This window comes from Perca flavescens, chromosome 20 (genome assembly GCF_004354835.1).
Source record: "Perca flavescens isolate YP-PL-M2 chromosome 20, PFLA_1.0, whole genome shotgun sequence".
Taxonomy (NCBI): domain Eukaryota; kingdom Metazoa; phylum Chordata; class Actinopteri; order Perciformes; family Percidae; genus Perca; species Perca flavescens.
The window spans coordinates 6,636,490-6,658,747 of record NC_041350.1 but is presented as its reverse complement, the minus strand read 5'-3'; the positions used below and the strand labels follow the sequence as shown (position 1 = coordinate 6,658,747).

The following is a 22,258-nucleotide window of genomic DNA, read 5'->3' as shown; positions in this document are numbered from 1 at the left end:
CAAAAGAGTCCTCTGAGCAGCCAGCAGTCTAATACAATGACAGAAGGATAGACAACATTCCACCTTAAACAGAGGTGCTAAATTTGAACATTTAGCAATGCTGAACTGTCTGAACTGTGTCTACAAGATACGGTCACGTGACATTCATGGGTTCAGCTGCACGAATATGGCAGCCTGCAGGTGTGATGTCACTAATTCTCCCAAAGTACATAAAAAGGTAAGAGAGGACTTATTTCAGCATAGTTTTAGTATTTTTTTCCGATAGCTTAAGCACTATTTTGAAAGGGACTGGTTTTTCAAAACCCTACACACAATTAGAACGCCTCAGACCCTTCTGCAAAATAAAACACTCTTGCACAAACTATACACTAATAAAAAAAAAAATTGTTACCATATGAAACACACACGTTTCCTATGACTTAATTCTGTTTGAACCAGTTACACACTGCTGTTGCTAACCTAAAACACTTGGGACCTTTAAGCGAAGTGAAGCAATTCTACTTCACTGTGATTAGAGTACTGTAAATGAAATACACAGAGAAAGTGCAAATATACAACAAGTTCACCAAACACTACACCAGACCTATGCTGCAGACTGAGGAAAATATAATTTATTTCTCTCCAATCAGTCAACATGTCAACGTGGAGAATCACCACAAAACATGGAGAATCACCACAAACATGTCCCAGTTACTACAGTAGTGTGCATAACGGTGTTTGGTGTTTGAAGCCCCCCAATGTTGTCTTCCAGGCAGCACTGCCTGGAAGGCACTAGGATTAGGCAATGGTTAGGGTTAAGGTTAGGGTTAGGTGCCTTGAAGTCGACGTCGGGGCCTAAAATACCATTGAGCGTGCATAACGCTGTTAGCTCAGCAAACAGACAAATGTAAAATACTGTATCCAGTACAGGTTACAATTACATAAAAAAAAAAAAAAGAACTGAAAATACAGTACCGAACATACTAGACTCACCTGCTGCATTTTTATATAGTGCTTAAACCTGATTGGTGTGTCATGTGTTTGCGCATCTGATGGCTGTGTTCCATAGGTTGGCTCATAGTTGTGGTATTTTGACAGTCAGTGCTTTGGCATTGCAAGGAAGTGACATTATGATATAATTCTGTGTCTAATGTATACAAGTGTGTTTAGTGTTTTGCAAATCACTGTGTGTATTGTTTTGCAAAAACAGTGTGAGGTTGACATTGTGCTTATAGTGGTGCACATATGGGCCAATGTTTTGCTCTGTGAGTGTAAGGTTTTGATAACTGTGTAATTCTTTTGATTTCAGTGTGTAGGCAATCGGTAAAAACTGTAAGACATAATATATAAGCAATATGATAGCATATTACTGCCACCTGTGACACTCATTTGGCAGTATTCCATTCAGCAGCACCATGTCCCCAGCCACAACTTTGCAATGCAGTGGTTCCCCACAAGGGGACAGAGCTAGATTGGTTTTCAAGGAATGCTGTGTTCAAGACTTTGAGGTGAGGCTGTGCAGTTGATGACTGCCTGGTATACTGACAGAGGAAGATATTCTCACTAAGAGGAGATCAACACCCAACTTTAAAAAAAAAAAAAAAAAATAGTTGTTTGGTGTAAAAACAGGTATAGTCATGTACTTTGTGAAGTCATGTTAAATAATAATAATGTACAGTATGTGGATTTTGAATTGGTCTATGCTTTTAGAGTTCAAACAGTTGATCCAGAGGACTGGATTAAAACCTCATAATGATATTTGCATGGACTGATAGAGATATGTGCAGTGTATCATAGTCTTGTTCATTGGTACACTTGAATTTATTAATGAGGTTGTGGTGTTCTTTTGCTATATGCAATGCTTTCCAAAAAATTATTGCTTTAACATCGACAGACCCTACATGCATTCACTAAGACAAGGATTATAGTAAACGGAGGATGAGGGCTTTGTTTTTGCATAAAGTGTAAAAAGTAAAGAAATAATAGAGAACATCTTGAGATCACACCAGCCATTGCACGTATATGTGTGTGTGTGTGTGTGTGTGTGTGTGTGTGTGTGTGTGTGTGTGTGTGTGTGTGTGTGTGTGCGTGTGTGCGTGTGTTACAGCTTCCTTGCTCAAACTACACCGATCTTGGAACTCTGCATTTATTTTGATCTCAACTTCACACCTGCACAGTTTTGTGACTCATAGCGTTTGTACGCTATAAAAAGTTGACAAAATCTGTCCGCAGGCAGACAGAATATATTGACACCTGACAATGAACTCAAAACTGTGGTAGTTTCCGTGACAGTATGTGTCACACGGTCACATGGTGAAACATTACAAGCGTCGCTGTCACTGCTGGTAATCACATAGGAAGAATTAAAAAGGGAAGAAATGGCCTATATGTCCTTCTTAGTAAAATGAATTAAAAAAAACATTCAATGTATTAGAAGTGTGTTGATAAAATAAAATAATTTGTTGATGGACATGCTTCATCCTGTCTATCTAGATTTCCTTTTTTTTTTTTCTTAACATTCTTCAAGGAACAAGCATAAACCTGTTGCTTTCAATCAAATATGGCCATATGGGAATTCATATTACACCAGAGCCTGATCATGCTGATACATGTAGGTGAAGAGTAACAGGCGACAGCATCCACAACTCTTACCCTGGATTAATGCTGTATCATCAAATGTTACAGTTCCCGCGTAGATGCCCCCAGCACGTGAACTGATTTATAGTCTGCCCTTTGATATCAGTACAGTAGACACCCTGACAGTCTCAGGCTGTGTCATGTTTTCACTTGGTTACAAAAACAGTGTGAGGCTGACATTGTGCTTATAGTGGTGCATATGTGGGCCAATGTTTTGCTCCTTGAGTGTAAGGTTTTGATAATTGTGTAATTCCTTTGATTTCAGTGTGTAGGCAATCGGCAAAAACTGTAAGACATAACAGCAATATGATAGCATATTATTGCCACTGCCTGCGTGGCTTGAGCGTGTAGTTTCTGTTGCGTGTCAGTTGCGTGGATTTTTCTGTCTTTGCACACCAGAAACGTGTCTGACGTGGTGCTGCTGCTGCTAGCCTTGTCTGGACACATGTAGGTTTCCCATTGATTTACTGCACTCAAGCAGTAGTATACTTCACGTTAAACATAAATATATACTGATTTGATTACAGCAAAGACAACGTCAGCAGTATTGACTTACTGAATATTTGAAAATCAATAATTTTTTTTATTGTTTTTAAATTACATTTATATCTGCATTCATGTCTTTTCCTATTCTATTTGGAAACACTTCCAACACGCTTGCTTGTCGCGTGAAAAATAGGCGTCGGCCCTATTTCTAGCATGCACGCGTTTTCGCCGCGGCTCGAGACATGCGTGTCACACAGGCAGTGTGTAAGCTCTAACCTGTTAACATGGGAGCCGAAATAAAAACGGACACGCCACGCAGCTGACACGCTCACGCCACGCATCATGTGCGTAGCCGGCCTAAGGTTTGATATTGCATATTTTCCTCATATCGTGCAGCCCTAATAAGGATACAGTTAGTGAAAATGGTATTTGTGTACTTTTTGTAGTAAGACTAAGAAAAGTAGTTTAAATGTCGCGATTAGTGATAGACCGGTCCGTTTTTTGTTAGTTTGCAGATTATATGTATCTGCGTTTTATTTGCCTGATAACCGATAAAGTAAAATAAATAAAAAGTGTGGTATTTTGGCTCGGCTACAGCTCTGTGTCTGTCCCTCTGCTTCAGTTTCACTCACCGCTGAGTCTGACTTAATGTCCCGCCCCCCCAGAACACTATCTGACTGTTACTGTGTGTTATGTTGAAAGTTTCTCATTTATTTAATAATTGCTTAAGTCATTAAATGATTGTTTAAAACAAAGTTGTGTTGGAGTTTGTAACATTCAAAAATCTTAATTTTGTCTTAAAGATTTTCATTTTCACTGTATATGCATATCTGTTCCAAATATCGGTTATATATTCACTGTATCCTACTAGGGATCGACCGATACTGGTTTTTCAAGGCCGATATTGATTATCAGTAGTTAGTGAAACAGATAACCGATACTTGGAACAGATATGCATGTACAGTGAAAATCTAAATCTTCAAGACAAAATTAAGATTTTTGGAATGTTACAAAATCCAAAAGAAAAAAAGTTTGTTTAAATGCTTTAAGCAATTATTTAGTAATTATAAACTCTCAACATAATAAACAGTAAAAGTCAAAGTCACAGAGGGACAGACACAGAGCTGTAGCGGAGCCAGAGTAGCGCACTTTTTAATAATTAACTTTATCGGTTATCAGGCAAATAAAAACGCCAATACAGATAATCTGCAAACTGCCAACAAAGGGCCCAATAATCTATCCCTATTTAAATGTACTTTTGTACTTTGCACACAGAGGCCTAAAACTGAAAGAACTGTCAACTTTAGTTCAAAGGATATTGGTGCAATTAGAAAGACAACCTGACCATGCTTTGTTTTACAAAAGGGGTTGCCCATGTTTCTGCTGCACTGCTTTGTAAGCACCTGAACTTTAAAGGTCTCATGACATGGTGCTCTTTGGATGCTTTTATACAGGCCTTAGTGGTCCCCTAATACTGTATCTGAAGTCTCTTTTATATAGACCTTAGTGGTCCCCTAATACTGTATCTGAAGTAGGGCTGGGCAATATATCGATTTTATATCGATATCGTGATATGAGACTAGATATCGTCTTAGATTTTGGATATAGTAATATCGTAAATGGCATAAGTGTTGTCTTTTCCTGGTTTTAAAGGCTGCATTACAGTAAACTCATGTCATTTTCAGAACTTACCAGACTGTTCTAGCTGTTCTATTATTTGCCTTTTCCCCACTTAGACATTAGGTCCACATTACTGATGATTATTTATCTAAAATCTAAGTGTATAGATATTTTGTTAAAGCACCAATTGTCAACTCTAGAATATCGCCGCAATATCGATATCGAGGTATTTGGTCAAGAATATTGTGATATTTAATTTTCTCCATATCGCCCAGCCCTAATCTGAAGTCTCTTTTATATGGCCTTAGTGGTCCCCTAATACTGTATCTGAAGTCTTTTATATAGACCTTAGTGGTCCCCTAATACTGTATCTGAAGTCTCTTTTATATGGACCTTAGTGGTCCCCCAATACTGTATCTGAAATTTCAGCCGTGGTGCAGAATTACAGCCACTAGAGCCAGTCCCACAATGAGCTTTCCTTAGTATGTGCCATTTCTGTGTATGTAGCTATTGAGGAGGAGAGGGGGTGCAAGGTGGAGCGTGGAGGTGTGGCCTTGACCAACTGCCACTTTGCTCGTTTGAAAGCCATCATGTCTCTCTCTATCATGGGTGAGCCAAATTCTCTGGGTGGGCAAAGCAGAGAAAGGGGAGGTAACCTTGCTCCTTATGACCTCATAATGAGAAGATTCCAGATCGGCCCATCTGAGCTTTCATTTTCTCAAAGGCAGAGCAGGATACCCAGGGCTCGGTTTACACCTATCACCATTTCTAGCCACTGGGGGGACAATAGGCAGGCTGGGGGAACTCATTAATGTTAAAAAACCTCATAAAGTGCCATGAATCCTTTAAAGTCAGATAAAAGTGAACAAAAATATATATAATAAACACAAACCAATAAACAGTGAGGGCTGGGTTTTAAATCTGGACTTCACGGCTTTCCGTGAAGGGAAAAAGTGTCCGCTGCACTCTGTAACCTTTGACCCCTAAAACACATCCAGGGTGTATGTTTCAAAAGTTTTAGAATGCCTGAAAGCCCAAGTGGTTGAAGGCCAGGTGCAATCTTTAAGATTATTTTTTGGGCATTTTTTTCAGCCTTTATTTTTGACAGGATGGCACGCAGCAAAGGGCCGGAGTCGGACCCGGGCCCACTGTGTCGAGGAGTAAACCTCTATATATGGGCCAACTGAGCTATCTTGGCGCACGACCAGGTGCCATCTTAAAAACAGTGATAGCTCACTGTGAAAGCATTGCAACCTACATCCTTATTTGAAAGAGCCTTTGGGAATAACCCCTGACCCGGTTAAAGAAAAGTTGCAGAATCAGTTGCAAGTCTCCCCAGCATCCTGTCAACATGCAGGCACAAACCAGCTCCAACTTGTCTGAACCTTCTCGGTGTTGCAACGCAGACAAAAGCTCCACTGTTGTAAGTGCAGAATTTAAGAAAATTTAACAAGGAATGTTTGATGTTATGTCTTTACACCATGGCAACTGACATCATTCCTCAACTATTTGTGGAGGTAAAAATGTATCTTTTAGAAGAAGATTTGATCTCATATTGGGTGTATATATGGAAAAGTAGGTGTGACAAAAAAAAAAAAAAAAAAAAGGTTTTTAGGAAAGCTGAGTTGGCTGCCTGTTTTTAAGCTTCATCTTAGCTGTCACCTTATCTTAGTAAGTCTCAATCAATCAATGGAACAATCTGTAGAATATTCGACTACTAAAATAATTCATAGCTGCAGCCCTAAACTGTACCTATGTAAGCTAAATTAACTACTACCTAAGAGCAGGAATATGCATGCCCAAACCTCAAACTTAATCAACTGCAGGTTTTCAGCCAACCCAGAGAATAACACCACACAGATTCAACATGTTTGTGCCAAGAAAAGGTTATGAACGCACACTCAGCGTTCATTTCTCAGGAACAAACAGGTAAAACTAACAGGTTTCATTGAGCATGGCAGACCTGCAGACCTGTGTAGAACTACTGAATAAACTCAAACAAGGGACGGAAAGGATTCAACTACCGCCTCTCCTTTGAATCCATCTTGTTCTAAGAATATTATAAATCCAGATCACACTGAAGAAGGGCACTGGATCTGACTTCTGTACACAATAGGAGCCGATGGCTGGACTGCTGCCTTACGTACGGTCAAGTTTCCCAATAGGAAACTTGGAGCTGAGGTACAATGCAACAAAATGTAGAGGCTCATGCTGTGCAATGGGTCTATTTTTTTCCCCTTTCCATGCTCAGACAACACAACAGTTGTGTGTGTTGATACAGTATAAGCCTGATGTTATGCAAAGCAACGAATGATACAGTTATAATCAATACCCTGAAGTGCAAATGACAAGATGTAAACAGGCTCTAACGTGGCTTCACACTATGAATCGAAAACAGCCGTTGTTTGTGGAGTTTTTTTTGGGAGTGCCTGGAACAACTGCTGCAGGGCCGAGTGTTTGCCAGATGCTGGGCGGGTCTGCAACAACCAGTAGGCTGCAGCCACTACACTTCCACTCCAATAACTGGCATGATGGTGTGCAATGGAAACCAAGCCAACATGTTTGGGAGTACTTTCAAGTGTTTCCCTCAACTGCAAAGTGCAGACATGATGCATCTTTTGAAAAACTTGCACCAAACTATATTGTACTTGCAGTATAGAGCCAACTGCATGTGCATTCCAGCATGCAGAAAGCAGAGTGCAGTGGAAGTAATAAAATGCATACAGAATATCATTGTTACAATCTCCTTGGGGAAGAGAGTTGGGATGTTGCCACAAGTACAAATGGATGACAATGTTACAATGGCAGCTCATAATGCTGACATGTTGACTTTGGAAGAGGAGGCGGAAGGCATCTTCCATTTTCTCTGTATCACTCTCTTTCCCATGTTCTATTTCATACTCGCTTAATTACTTCTCATTTGTATGGAAACCAATTTGTCAAAACAAAATAATCAAGATAATGCTCATGGTAAGTCAAAATGATGAGATACCAAGTCAAATATGGAATTTTTAAGCTCATATAGATACTATATTTTACAAGATTTAAAGAAATCTAATACTTTTGACTTAGTAATTCTCATAATTATGACTTCGTAAGTCAACATTTCGACTTACTATAAGTATTATACTCAAACTTTTCTCATCCCTAATTTTTTTAATGATTGTTTTTTTAAGGCTTTTTTTGGCCTTTTTTGATTAAGATAGGATTAAAACAGGAGAGGGGCTAGAGAGACTAGGTACATGCAGCAAAGGGCAGCGGGTCGGACTTGAACCCAGGCCGCTGCGTTAAGGACTGACCCTTAGTACACGGGGCGCACACTCAACCAGGTGAGCTACCATGGCGCCTCATCTCTAATACTTAACATTTCTTTCCTGACTGCATTGGGCTTCCATATGTAGAAACTCTCTAAAGAGGATTATAATGCAATAATGTGGCACAAAGTTTTTATGTTTTCTCTATATGTTCAGAATGCATAACTTGTTTCTTCAAGTTGTAAGATCATACTTCCTCACAGATGAATAAAAATACTAGATGTATTCATGCCTTAGGCACCGTTTTGTGTTTCATGCAAAAATAAAAGAGCTGGAAGAGTAGAACTTTGATGCACAGAGGTTCAAAACAGCAAGGCAGATGAGCATGTTTTTAACCAAAGCTGACTACTGTGCTCAGTGTGCTGCAATAATGATGAACTCCAATATCCTTTGAATTCCTTTAACAATAAGAACTTTCTTTACCATGGAAAAACTTAAGTCAGCCCACAGTTCTTGCCTAATCCCAACTGGACAGTGCTTAAAACACTCCTTTTCCAGTGCTGGAGGCTTGTTTGTGTGAAGACTGTGTGGCTGCATGAAAGTGGGCTTGTGTGTACAGTTTGTTGTATATTAGCGTCTGTGTCTAAAACCCACCAATGAATACAAACATACAGCTTCAATAGCAAGTTTTCAGAGAGTTTCAGGACCGAAGCCAGGTCATGTTTACTTTAGGAACACCTGTTTGCTGCTCCTTCACCTTGAGTTTGATGGCTGTGTCTGAAGGCCTACTTCGGCACAAAAGAGTAACAATGGGGAGTGTATGCTGGAGTTAACACCCAGCGACCATCGCATGTCAAAGTGTATTCAGCATGCAAATACTGACTGACAGAAATAGACATTGACATTCAAGTCAAACTAAAATATGCACATGTGCATATGAATAAGCATTATTCAACTTCTGCATTCATCTGCAGCTAAAATGGCTCTAATGGAAACACTCCCTTCCACAGAATAAAAGCAAACACAGTGGCTTCAAAGCCATCAGAGTACAGGTCATGTATTTAAACAAATCAACGACTCCAGGTACAGGTGTTTCAGGTTTCTTGCAGTCGGCGTGGTCGGGGTGCTGTTGACGGCGGTATTACGCAACTGTGGCCGGGGCGACTGCGCAAGGAAGGGTCTGCGGAGGTTCTGAGCGCAGAGCAATTTTTGTAAACAACGCGGTTGCAGTGATTGACTACAAAAGAAAAGAAAAGTCTGTTCTTGGGGCCGCTCGGACCGCTTTTACCGACCGCTCCGACGACAAGAAGCATGAAACCCGCTTAAAAGTCACAGCTGAGGGTCTGAATGCCAACATTTGAAAATATTAGTCAGAAAAAAAATGATCACTCCATCCAAAGTTACAAACTTAAACAGTCTCCAGTCTATTTTATATTTTAGGCCGTAAATATCACCCGGGTTTATCCAGCCATTATAACATTATCAACCCACATGTAACATCAAGGCAGGAAAAATAGCTCTACTTTGTCCTCACAGTAGTAACACATATTTAATAAGCTTGTGAGAAGCTGGCTCAGTTGCAGCTGTACAAGTGGTGTTAGCTGTTGTTGGAGAACAACTTGTGGTAGCTGCTATTTTAAAATCCACCTATTATTATTAAACTCTAGCTTTGTCATTGGACATGAAGACTGATCCAACTTATCAGGTGACATTCATTTGTTCCAGTCAGTCCTGGTTCATCAAATAGCAGAATAAACACATATTGATATGTGCACAAAAATCTAATGACTTGAGTTATTTAAGTTCAGGTAGATAATCAGAGTCTGGTCTAATTATCTCCAGACCCTAGTTTAATGTGGCCTCACATAGCCAGAGTCCAGCTTTCCAGAACAGTTTTCATTATGACAGAGAGTACTGACCCCCCTCAGACAAAGCAGATTAATGGATGTTCACAGTACATGTGATGGACATCAAAGATGATAAACTGTAAGTTTCACTGAATCAAAAATATGCATTTCGTGTTTATGTGTTCAGATTTGACCAAGTTATGACTCTTTTTTTACACAAATTGTGGCAGTTGGGTGCTGAGCCGTGTCACAGCCACTGCTGCAACTGCTGACCACGTTGATAACCTGACAAATCGATGGACAATAATGATAACTTATTTCTTACCTCACCTGCATCTTGGACAAGAGATTCCTGCCTGTACAGTATGTTTTCTGAGCACTGGAGCAAAATGGCTGCTCTTACCTTACCCATAATTGCTTTGGGTATATGAGATATCGACACACGAAAAACACATAAATGCACGGTGCATTGTTAAAGTGAGGAATTCTTCCCTTAAGCCGAGGGCTAAAGCTTGATTTATGGTTCTGCGGAGGCCCCATGCAGAGCTTTCGCCGTTGCCTACGTAAATGGCCTGAAGTTTATACTTGTGCGTTGGTGTGTGTGTCGAGCCGGCGTGTGTGTGTGTGTGTGTGTGTGTGTGTGTGTGTGTGTGTGTGTGTGTGTGTGTGTGTGTGTGTGTGTGTGTGTGTGTGTGTGTGTGTGTGTGTGTGTGTGGTAGAGCAAGGTTCGGAGCGAGTAGCGACTCTAGTAGTGAGAGAACGAGCGACATAGTGAGAGAAACAAAGTGTCTGCTTTCTGACCATGGTGGACCAGGAAAAGTTAAGCCTCTCCTTGATTTCATGTCGTTTATGGAGAAGGAGAACCAGGAAATGAGTCGGGGGAAATGCAACGTTACCCAGCTACGGCCGAGGGACGTGCGTCACTGCGACGCGTAGTTACATTTTTCGAAAGGTGCACATCGGGCTACGGCGTAAGCTTGATTTATACTTCTGCGCAAAATCTACGGGGCTATGTACGTGGAGATACGGACCCTACGGTGAAAAGTCGCGGCGGCTCAGCCATGGCTGGGTAGTGTTGCATTCCCCCCCCTCCCCCATGTCCCACCGTGGTCAGAAAGCAGACACTGTTTCTCTTACTATGTCGCTCATTCTCTCACTACTAGAGGCGCTACTCGCTCCGAAGCTAATCGCTGTCCCTCTCTACCACGCGCGCACGCTCCGGCGAAAGCTCTGCGTGGAGCCTCTGCACGTATTAGGGCTGGGCGATATGAAGAAAATCAAATATCCCAATATTTTTGACCAAATACCTCAATATCGATATTGTGGCAATATTGTAGGGTTGACAGTTGGTGCTTTCACAAAATATGAACACAGTGAGATCTGTGATAAATAATCATCAGTTGTGTTATAATAACTATGTGGGTTAAGGCAAATAATAGAAGAGCTTGAACAGTCTGGTGTGTTCGGAAAATTACATCACTTTACTGTAATGCAGCCTTTAAAACCAGGAAAAGACAACACTTGTGTCATATCAGGATATTACGTTATCCAAAATTTAAGACTATATTCAGCATCATATATCAATATAGCATCGATATATTGCCCAGCCCTAGTCCGTATCTCCACGTACCTACGTACATAGCCACGGCTTAGATTTTACGCAGAAGTATAAATCAAGCTTAAGGAGTGAGCACAAACCCCTGGTCCACAAACGGTTTGGTTTAAATACCTTGAGCGCTTCCGCCTCATCTAGCTTTAGGGCAGAGCTGTCAGTTATAATCAAGTAGAGGAAAGAAGACGTTAGGTAATTAAGATCCTCTGCCCTGTCAATCACTACGGAGGGTGGCAACAAGACAAGAGACAATCATTGAGAAACCTTTTGCTCATTAAGCCAGAACAAAGGTTGCAGCCTCTACAAATTTTACTAGTCAATAAGTGGTTGTGCAAGTGGTTATATATCACAACAGATCATGTGTTTCAGAACATAAGACTGAACAGCAAAAATGTGGACATCACAGATGCAGGATAATAACACACAACTATTCTTTTGGGGTTTTTTTGTCGACCATTTCCGTAAAAAGAACCACCCCTTCTTAAAGCTACATTGTACACACAGTCTAAGAATTCCTCCCATCTAGCGGTGAAATTGTATATGACAACCAACTGAATATTACTTTCTAGCCCCTCCCATTCCGATCGCGTTTTAACTCCTACGGTGGCCAGATTATTCCAAGAAGTACGACTTTGTCCGTGAGTGTTCCTTCAAGTGTAATAATAGTTTTACGTTTTTGTTATTTTGGTACCATTTCATTGCTAACATCAGCTATCTGGTTCCCAAACGAATGCAAGCTAATGTTAGTAAAGTATCAGCGTGATCCTCCATCTTCAGGCTTTCCAATCTGCCGGCAGATCAAGTAATCGCCCCCTGGCATTCGTCACGGTGCCACTAAATGCGTGAAAGGCGGAGGAATGTCCCTCTTTGGCTGATGTATTTTAAAGATTGAGGCGCAACATGGCAGAATACACATGAGCGAATTGCTTGTGTGTATTCTGAATGGCAGATTCTACGCTTACAAGAATAAATTGATTAGTCGGTGGAAGGAATTACACATGAATGAGCACATATTTGTGAAAGAACAAAGGTTTTTGCTAAGAATCAACTCAAAACATTACACAATGGAGCTTTAACCTACAAATCTGTTTCAAACTTTATGGAAAGAAATTCCCTCTCAACAGTTGAAACACCACATTTCACAACCTGCTCTCTGGAGCAATCACCTTCACATGTGAGGGAATTCATTCGTTTCCTCTCCCAACCCTCCCTACGCCAAATAGGCTGGTTACCGGTTTCAAGGTATACAGAAAAGTGCACTTCAGAAATCCCTTTCCCTTCCAGTGTGCGATGTGTTTGAAAATAAAAAACAGCGTGTTAAATTTTTACCCAGACATGTCAAAAACAATAAATGTTAAAGCTGTAATTGCGATACTGCAATACCTTGAAACCATGATATTTTTGCTGAATCATATTGTCTGAATCGGCCCATGCCTAACGCCAAATGCCTTCTTTACCCTGCCGGCATGCCCTTCTTCAACTGCCCTGTCCATCCGCAACATCGGTCTATCTCAGGACTTATCTAGACCGCACCTAACAGAGCAATGTTCAATATTAGATATGATTACCCTTAACAAACATCTGTAACTGTGGCTGGTTGGTTGAACATGTGACAAAAATTCCCCTGTTTAAAAAGCTATTGTTTTGTTTTTTTTCCAAGAAGGCAGAACCTGTTTAAGGCCCCCAAAGGTTTGGCAGTGTTGTTAAAGTAGTTACCATAAACAGCAACCCGAGAATCAGCAGTGAATCATCCTACTTATCATCTGATCTTTGAGAAAATTCTATTAGTCAAATGTTTTGCTGGCTAACTCACTACTAAACCAGCAAAAAAAAAAAAAAAAAAAAAAAAACAGCAGAGAACAGGTATAGGGACGAACTGGATCACAAGCAAAGGAAAGGTAGATCTGTTGAGACGTGAAGAACGGCAAACCACACTTTTCGTTCATGTAAGATCCAGTGTGTCTATACTAGCTAGGGCAAGGTATCGTTTACAAAATTACAATACCAGCACCAATAACTTTACCAGTACCATTAAAGTGAAACAGATACCTATAGAATACCTCATTTGATAACTTTTTTTTTTTACTTAATTTAATTAACACTGCATTAATTAGTTAGTTTAGTTTATTTTGAACGTTTAAAAAAAAAATAATAATAACTGATTATTATAACAACAACCATACAAACTGTCCTGTTTTTTTGCTAAATGTGGGTATAAAAAGGATTGAATGCAGGTATTGTGCGACTGAAGAAGTTTCAATACTACTTGGTACTGGGTTATTTCAGTCGATACAGTACCCTAAAAAGGTATTGAGTACCAATACCTGGCCCTAATACTGGCTTTATATACCACACTAATGTCTCGACTAGATCCAAACATTAGAACTAGAAGTCAATAAAATCCAGTTAGCCTCTCAGCATGGCCTGTGTGGCGACCAGCGCTCTCGGTCTTCTTTTATGAATACCTGTCTATATATATATATTTTCTATGTACACCTGCTCATTCACATGCAAACAAAGACTGGCTGACCTGAGCTGTGGCTCTGATAGAGATATATATATATATATATATATATATATATATATATATATATATATATATATATATATATATATATATATATATATAGATATAGATATATATATATATATATATATATATATATATATATATATATATATATATATATATATATATATATATGACCTGAGCTGACCTGAGCTGTGGCTCTGATATATATATATATATATATATATATATATATATATATATATATATATATATATATATATATATATATATATATATATCAGAGCCACAGCTCAGGTCAGCTCAGGTCAGCCAGTCAACAGCTTCTCAGAACACGTTATGCACACCAGCACTTTCATTTTCAAATACAGTCTCCTCCAAATCCGACAACACCCATCTGGTGGATTCAGCTGTCGTAATGTTTATAGGTTACTACATCCTTAGTCAGTTCTATCTATAATGTTACTGTGATGAGAAGTTGATAGTTGAGAATAGGGCTGGGCGATCATCAAATATCACGATATTTTTGACCAAATACCTCGATATCGAAACGATATTGTAGTGTTGACTGTTGGTGCTTTCACAAAATATTTAGGCCTACACAATGAGATTTTTGATAAATAATCATCAGTAATGTGGATATAATGACTAAGTGGGTAAAGGCAAATAATAGAACAGTTACAACAGTCTGGTAAGTTCAGAAAATGACATTGCTTTACTGTAATGCAGCCTTTAAAACCAGGAAAAGACAACACGTTTGCCATATTACAATATTACCATATCAAAAATCTAAGACGATATCTAGATATACTCATGGCCCTGTGTGAAAAAGATTGCCCCCTTGTTAAAACATATATCAATATATTGCCCACCCAGGCCTGATTATTGGCTCTAGTTGAGAAGTGGTTGTATGATGTCATTTCAAAACATTCGAGGACAAACCCTTTCATTTGTCTCGTTGCTGCTACTATATGAACTCTGTCTAAATGGCATAGATTTACCAAATTAAATAAGAAAATATCAATCAGATTCCTCGTTGCTTGGTGGAAAAGAAAAAAAAAAAAAAACAGTACAAACAATAAGGGCTGGTTTTTGCCCCAAGACTTTTGGGACAACATTCTGTGGACCGATGAGACAAAAGTGGAACTTTTGGAAGGTGTTTCCTTTGCATCAAACTCATTGATATTATCTTATGTTAGGTAACTTGAGGCCAGGGATGGTGTGGCACTAAAAACTGAGTCGGCAGCCGAGCCCACTGGGACTGAATGAGCTAAAACACTGAGGGTTGTGGTATTTTAAAACGATCTAAACAATTCTGCAAAGATGAGGGGCCAAAATTCCTCCAGGACGTGAAAAGCGCCTGGCGCGCTTGGTTGCAGTTGTTGCGCTAAGGGTGGCCCAGGGTTTAGGGTCCAAATAAACACTTTTGCTTTTGTGTTTAGTTTGTCGGCAGAAAAAAAAAAACAAACATGGTCTGTACTACGGGCGCCCGGCTCTAGTTGATGGTTCAAAAAGTGTTGTACTTATGAACTGTCTAAATGGCATAGATTAAATTCATAGGTGGGTTTTGGGCGTAAAAAAAAAAAAAACATGCAATAAACCAATCAGTGTCATCTCCCATTCCCTTTAAAATGCCAGGCCAGGGTTTGGACCTTCGGCGCATTGCTGATTATGGTGGCGGATTTGCACCGTAATATTTTTATTTGTAATCTTTTTTGCATGTTTGTGTGCTGCTGCCAGCTTCCCTTGGCTGTGTGTGTGTAACAAGCAAAGTGTTTGTGTGCTGCGCGCCCTGTGTGTGTGTAATACAAAGCCTAAAGCCTATTTTTACTAATTTGCTGTTAAAATAAAAATTAAATGCTGGGCTGTTAACTTTAGACCAGGTTTTTGTTGGTCAATGGCACGATCACTTCCTGCTGCCTCAACATAGCCATACGCCAAGAATGCACCTGAACACACCTCCCTGTAAGACCAGCATTTTTTTTTTTTGCTATTTAAAAACGATGTGGGCGCTGGATGGGAAATTTACAACTGCGTCGGTCTAAAACTTGCAAAGACAGTTGCGTCGGGCTTTGCGCTGTGCCGGGTGCAAGATAGGGCCCTGAATCTCTATTATGACATTGACAAGGGAAACCTATGTAATGTGGATCTGGCACTTCACGGTCGATGAATGGATGGAAATGAATGGAACAACATTAATTGTACAGTGTAGTTCAGAAATAGGCTATGTGGAATGGGGTTGATAACGTAAATGTTTTTTTTTATTTGTTCAACGTGATTTTTTTTTTTTTTAAAGGAAGTGACAGAGTTAACTAAAATGTGTATTTAGAGTATCAAAAATTAAAAAGGCATCAAGGGCTTCCACAGATTTTTCTTGGAGGTCTTTTTTGATCTAACAGTTTTTTTAAATGATAATTTTGCCAGTTGTAGTTTGTATTATGCTCAGACTAAGGTCTTGTGAACTTTGGCTTCTTTCATTTAATGAAGCTGTGTTCAGAAAGAATGCAAAGCCAATTTTCACCTCATATTGTTCGCACAAATTTGGCCACTGGACCTTTTATGCATTCCGTGTTTGTAAACCCCAAACAGCCAATGTGCCAACTACACAGGTTTGCCAGAAACCTACTGTACATCATTTGTGTCATGTGTCTCAGGTCTACGGTAATCCAAAACAGGGTTTTCCCCTCTTTAGTTCTAAAAAAAAAAACAAACAAAAAAAAAAAAAAACATTCTTGTCCACACAAGCACTGTTTTAAAAAAGAATCCCTGTCCAATGAAAACGCTAAAACACAATGATGCGTTGTCAGAGCACACCAAACTAACAGGCAGCAATATAAGCATATCCTATATTCTAGCCCTAAAGCCATCTTGGCTTATCACGCTAAGAAGAAGAAGAAGAAGATGTTGGCGTGAAAAAGAGCTACTACCAGTAGGCAACTTGGCTGCAATGGCACATCAATAGCCTGTAGCGCATTCGGACGCCTCTGTTCAAGGTCAAGGTAAACTTTCCTCCTGCTCCTCGATATAGTGGAAGAGCAGCTGAACACGTCAAAAGTCTTGTTTACGGTTAGAACCAGAAACAGTTTGGCTATTTCCCACCATTGCACAAAATGCCACCTCATTAGTGACGGCTCACAAAAGGAGATCACATGGTACATTCTGATGTTGCAGGCCAAAAACTCGGCTTTCCCTGTCTGCACAACAACAACAACAACAACAACAACACTAACCTCCCTGACGGGCCAGATTGTTTTTTCACACAGAACTATCTGAGAAGTTGAGAAATAATTGTGCAATGATGTCATTTGCAATTGAGCGCTCTAAAAACCCAGGGAAAACCATGTAGGATAGCTATCCCTATATCAACAGCATGAAATATCAGGGCCTTCAGAGACTAATAAAGAGAATAATCTTAAATGAATATGGGTTAAAGAAAAAATGAGATAATCTTGGTAAAACTGGGCTATAATACATACGCATCTATTGTACCCCGCAAACCTGAGTCATGATTACCACATTCATATTTCATGTTTAAACCAATGAAAAAGCAAGGTATGAGTGATTGCATTAAGCGTGATTTACTTGTTAATTCCTGCATTGCTATGTGACCACCGGTGTTGTGCAAAAAAAGGTTAACTTGTTCATTTTGGCTTTTACAAATTCCACACCCTGACCCAAGGAATTGTCTAGAAACTGCCGGGGCAGGAATTTGCAGCCTGTGCTGAAGGGTGTGACAGGCTGATCTAGTCTGCTAGATTAGATTATTTTGAAAGACTGCATGAGAGCTTTCACCTACTGTTCAAACACTTTGGTTAAAGCCATCCAGTGAAATGGTTATCTTTTTCCACATAATCCCACCAGACATTTTAATATTGTTGCAGTAACACGAAGAAAGGAGAAAGTATGTATCCTCGCACCTAGGCACTCAAACAAGCAGTCCACAAACAAACTTTTTCTAATCCCTCAGTATTATCAGTGAGTTTGAACAGGCTGTACTTTCCCTGAGTACATCAACTATTTCAAGTGTTATACTAGTCTGATTCCAGCAAGACACAGGCCTCGAAATATAAAAGCGCTGTGACATAAATCACATCTGTCATTTTGACAAGACAGAAGAAACATGCCTCAAACTAAAGTGATGTCATTCTGTTGCAAAAGAGCCTTTTTCACTGATAAGCTATAGCGTGTTGTATCTGTTTTTTGGTACCGAATGTAGGGCAAATGCCTGAATGGTCCCGGTGTGTTTGTTTCCTCAATCCTGTACAAACTAACTCAGCAGGCCATGCAACTCGGTAATAGAGAAGAGATAGAGAGGTTTACTTTCTTGAAGACGTATTCTAAAATTGTACAAGTGTCTAACTGCGTATCAATCACTGCTCAGGCACACGCATTTATTCTCCCTCGTGGGGGGAGGGGCTTAGGAGACCATTTGGGCTTTAGCAGAAAGTGAGGAGGGACTGAGAAGTTGTCAATGTTCAAAATCTTTGGCTAAATCCTGGATTTTCACAATCCTACCTACGGCACCTTTAACGATCACAAAAATAAAATAATGGAAAAAAACAATTCTTTTGGACATTACGTTTTGCAAGTAAACTTATTTTGTCTTGTGTTCTGAATGGGGGAGTTCAAACGGGAAAAGTATTAAGGGAAATTTCACAGTTCAAAGTGTTCTCACTGTGGATTTGTTTAACTGTTTCACTGTTTTCAATAAATGCAATAAAATAATCATGATTATTATTTTTTCCATAATCGAGAAGCCCTACTAGAGACCATCTTGCAATGGGATCACACCAGCCGTGACGCCAAACTGGGCCCCCGATCACCCCCTAGATTCAAAAGCTCTGCTATAACACAACCAGAGATATAGTATTTAAGGGAGAGCTTACATGGTATACACAGCATTGGCAAAATTTTGACAGTAGACAAATTGACATCATCAATATACTGCATGAGAGTAATAACAATTCTCGCCTTACACGAGCAGGAAACAGCAAATGTTTGGTATTTTTGCTTGAAAAATTATTTTGAGAGTTGGCGAGTGTCCACGCACATGTACGGAACCTCGTGAATTAACCTGCAACATGTCAGCTGTTTGGAAATTATTCAGCGTGTGTGCAGAAGATAACAAGTTTGCAATATGCAACACGTGCGAGGAAAAATAGGGCGTGGAGGGACGACACCAAAAGTCAAATTTTTTTAGTTGGATATTGGATGTGAAAACAAGGAAATGGTTCTAACATTGCACTTTAGATGTGTGTGAATTTCCCACACCAGGAGTAATTTATATAGTTCTATTTTATAGTGATCCATTATCTGGTCAAAAATTGTTCCATGTTCTGTGCAAAATGTTCTATTAAAGAAAAGATAGAAAATAAATATTTGCGTGTGCTGTAAAGTGGTTAGAAAAAATTCAATCTGAATTGGCTAAAATTGGTATTGGCTGGCCTAACTCAAAGAAAATCAGAATTGGCCTATATAGTTGTAATCTGTGCATCTCTATTTATAAGTAAATAGAGAACATTAATCTGATGCATAACAGCTCCAGTATTTCAAAATGTATACACGGATTAAGCTAAGTGGGTAAGACATATAATTAATAGTGCATGCTAATTGATATGAGTCAGACGTTTATGTTTTTGCGATGTGTACATGTTTTGTCCCCACTCTGTCTTCTGTATTAGTCATTGACTTCTCAGTGCCAGACAAGCTCAGACACAAAATCAACTTCATTGAGCCACATATAATTGGACGGAACAGGGAAATGCGTAACACCTGCACCGCAGGTTTTTCACTTCAGCATTCAATGATATGCAATGCTTGCCCTCCTCATATCACAACGTCAGCGTGCGTTAACCTGACAGCAGACAATAACACCTGAGTCAGACCAGGCAATCAATCTCAATTCATCAACAAACTGTCTTGGATGCATTTGGATCTAAATAGAAGAAGAGAAAAAGAACTGGAAACATCTTGGTTACATAAAGTACTGGAAATGTCTCTGTCATTATTGTGACCAATTGAGGTTAACCAGTTTTTTTTTAAATCTTGAATTTATCCAGGGAAGAGTGACTCAGCATTTATATTTACTGCTTCACAGTGACACAGTTCCCCCCCATTCCCACGAAGGAGCTGCCACAGTCTTGCACTGTTGGCCAATGAACAGAGATTGAAGGGGTGGGGGTCAAGTGCTTTGCCCAACAGAATAGGGTCAGTCTGTGCTTTTTTCGCATTCACTTTTAACAACTTCCTACTAGAGGTGGGGGAAAAAAAATACTGTATCGATACACAGACGCCAAGTATCAATCTTTTATTATATATGTGTTGGTCAGTTTCGCAGCAATAAAATTGAAGTGAGATGAACAAACAGAGAAATGTATCTTTTTAGATAAAACAGATGTTGACAATGTTTTCTTTTGGGGACATAATTTGAAATTTGGAAAAATATTTTAAGTTGGAAAAAAGGTAATAAATTGCAATATTTCGCAGAATATTGCAATATCTTTAAAATTGCAATAATATTGTATTGTGACGTAAGTATCGTGACAATATCGTATCGTGAGGCCTCTGGTGATTCCCACCCCTACTTCCTACAGAGTGAAGGCCTAATATGCCAAATGAAATATTTGAGCTTCATTAGGAGAAGCAATACAACAGCATCTGGTGTTCTGCGTGACAGCTCAAGTGCACGCCCTCCTCTCTGTATCGGTTTACCTCTCTGCAACTTACAAACTTGACTAACCTAGCTCCACCACAGTTTGTTTTCAAAAATGCCAGGGGGGGTAAACAGTCGCTCAGCAGTGCTTCCTTCAGTTGTCAGCTTGTGAAATATGGTGCACTGGTTTCCAAAGTGGGGTCTAACGACTGTCAGGGGAGTTTCCAGGGCCCATAGATTCAATATTACATTAACTTACATTTACATATCAGAAGTAAAAAAAAAAAAAGGAGGCCTATGATTTATTTATTTTTTTGCACCAGTGTCACCCAGCCTCCCGAGTAAACAATGATTAAAATACAATTGGATATATATCAATATATGAATGGTCTTTAGACCCCTTATCAGGGTCATTGTTGTCAAATTGGACAACAGTGACCCTGTGACCCTGATAAGGGGTCTAAAGACCATTCTTTTTACTAAATGGGGGATTGTGGCCTATATCTATGGTGGTTTGCTAATTCAAAACTATTACATTGTCACAGTTAAAAGTCCACAATGTTCATGTAGACTAGCTTAAGTTTTTATGGTATTCATATTTAAGTATCAATACGTATGTTACACTTAAACCATGGCCTTAAAAAACGGGGGGAAACATCGTATTATGAATTAACTTGTTTTTATCTTACAGTTGTTTGTTGAAGCTGCCCAGTTCATCAGTGAATAACACATCTTCTCCTTCTTCTTCCTTGCGCTTGGATTTCTTCCGTCTCATCTTGAATGACAACAGCCGCTTTCCCTTCTTTTCTTTTGGGGGAGCGGGTGCAACATCACCGGCCAGTGTGGCGTTGAGTCCCGGGCTGAGAGGACCGGGGCTCGTCGGTAAAGTCGATACTCCATCTTTGAGGGAGTCCGACGGTTTCAGGTCCTTGCTTTCTTTATCAGGTGATTTTAACTTAAAAAAGCTCTTCACTCTCAGGCTGTTGGACTTACTCATGGTGTCTGAAAACAAAGTCCCTGTTGCGAGAGGGAGAAGGAAAATGAAACCATGAGGAAAGTTGTCCTACTTATAGCCGACCGAGGAGTGATTCACCGGGATAACCTGCAGAGCGAGTTGCCGAGACGAGGCGCGAGGGATTGGGACGTGCCCACACCGGTCGCGCGTGCCATCAGGTAGGAGAAACGTGCTGCAACAAAGAAACAAAACTGCACTTCCGACTATTACCTTCAAAATAAAATCCGACTATTACTATTGTTGATTTATTTTATATAAGTTTTTTGATTGGGCGCCTGGATAGCTCAGTTGGTGGAGCGGGCGCCCATATTGAGGTTTACTCCTCGACGCAGCGGGCCCGGGTTCGACTCCGTCCTGTGGCCCTTTTGCTGCATGTCATGGACTTGTGTATATGTCAATGGTCATGGACCTTTTTCCACAGCAGACATGTTGACTTGTCATAGTAGGAAAAGCACAGCTGAAATTGATAACCTTAACATGGCTCAGTTCCATCAAGTGTCCCAGTAAGCTATTTCAGTGAGTCAGCATGCACAATACCAGGACCTCTCCTAAGTGGAATGCAGCCATCATTAATGGGTTTGAATACACCTGTGCTTTTTCTACTATGACATGTCAACATGTCTGCC

General features: G+C 39.8%; 1 protein-coding gene across 1 annotated transcript in view; it reads right to left on the bottom strand.

Moving 5' to 3' along the window:
* Window positions 1-21,788, bottom strand: part of LOC114546604 (probable serine/threonine-protein kinase nek3) — a 30,924-nt gene extending 9,136 nt beyond the window's left edge. Inside the window, exon 1 of the mRNA XM_028565509.1 lies at window positions 21,307-21,788. Within this exon, the coding sequence (XP_028421310.1) occupies window positions 21,307-21,614 (308 nt within the window). The 5' untranslated portion in view covers window positions 21,615-21,788. The remainder of the gene's footprint in view (window positions 1-21,306) is intronic.
* Between the last annotated feature and the right edge of the window lie 470 nt (window positions 21,789-22,258).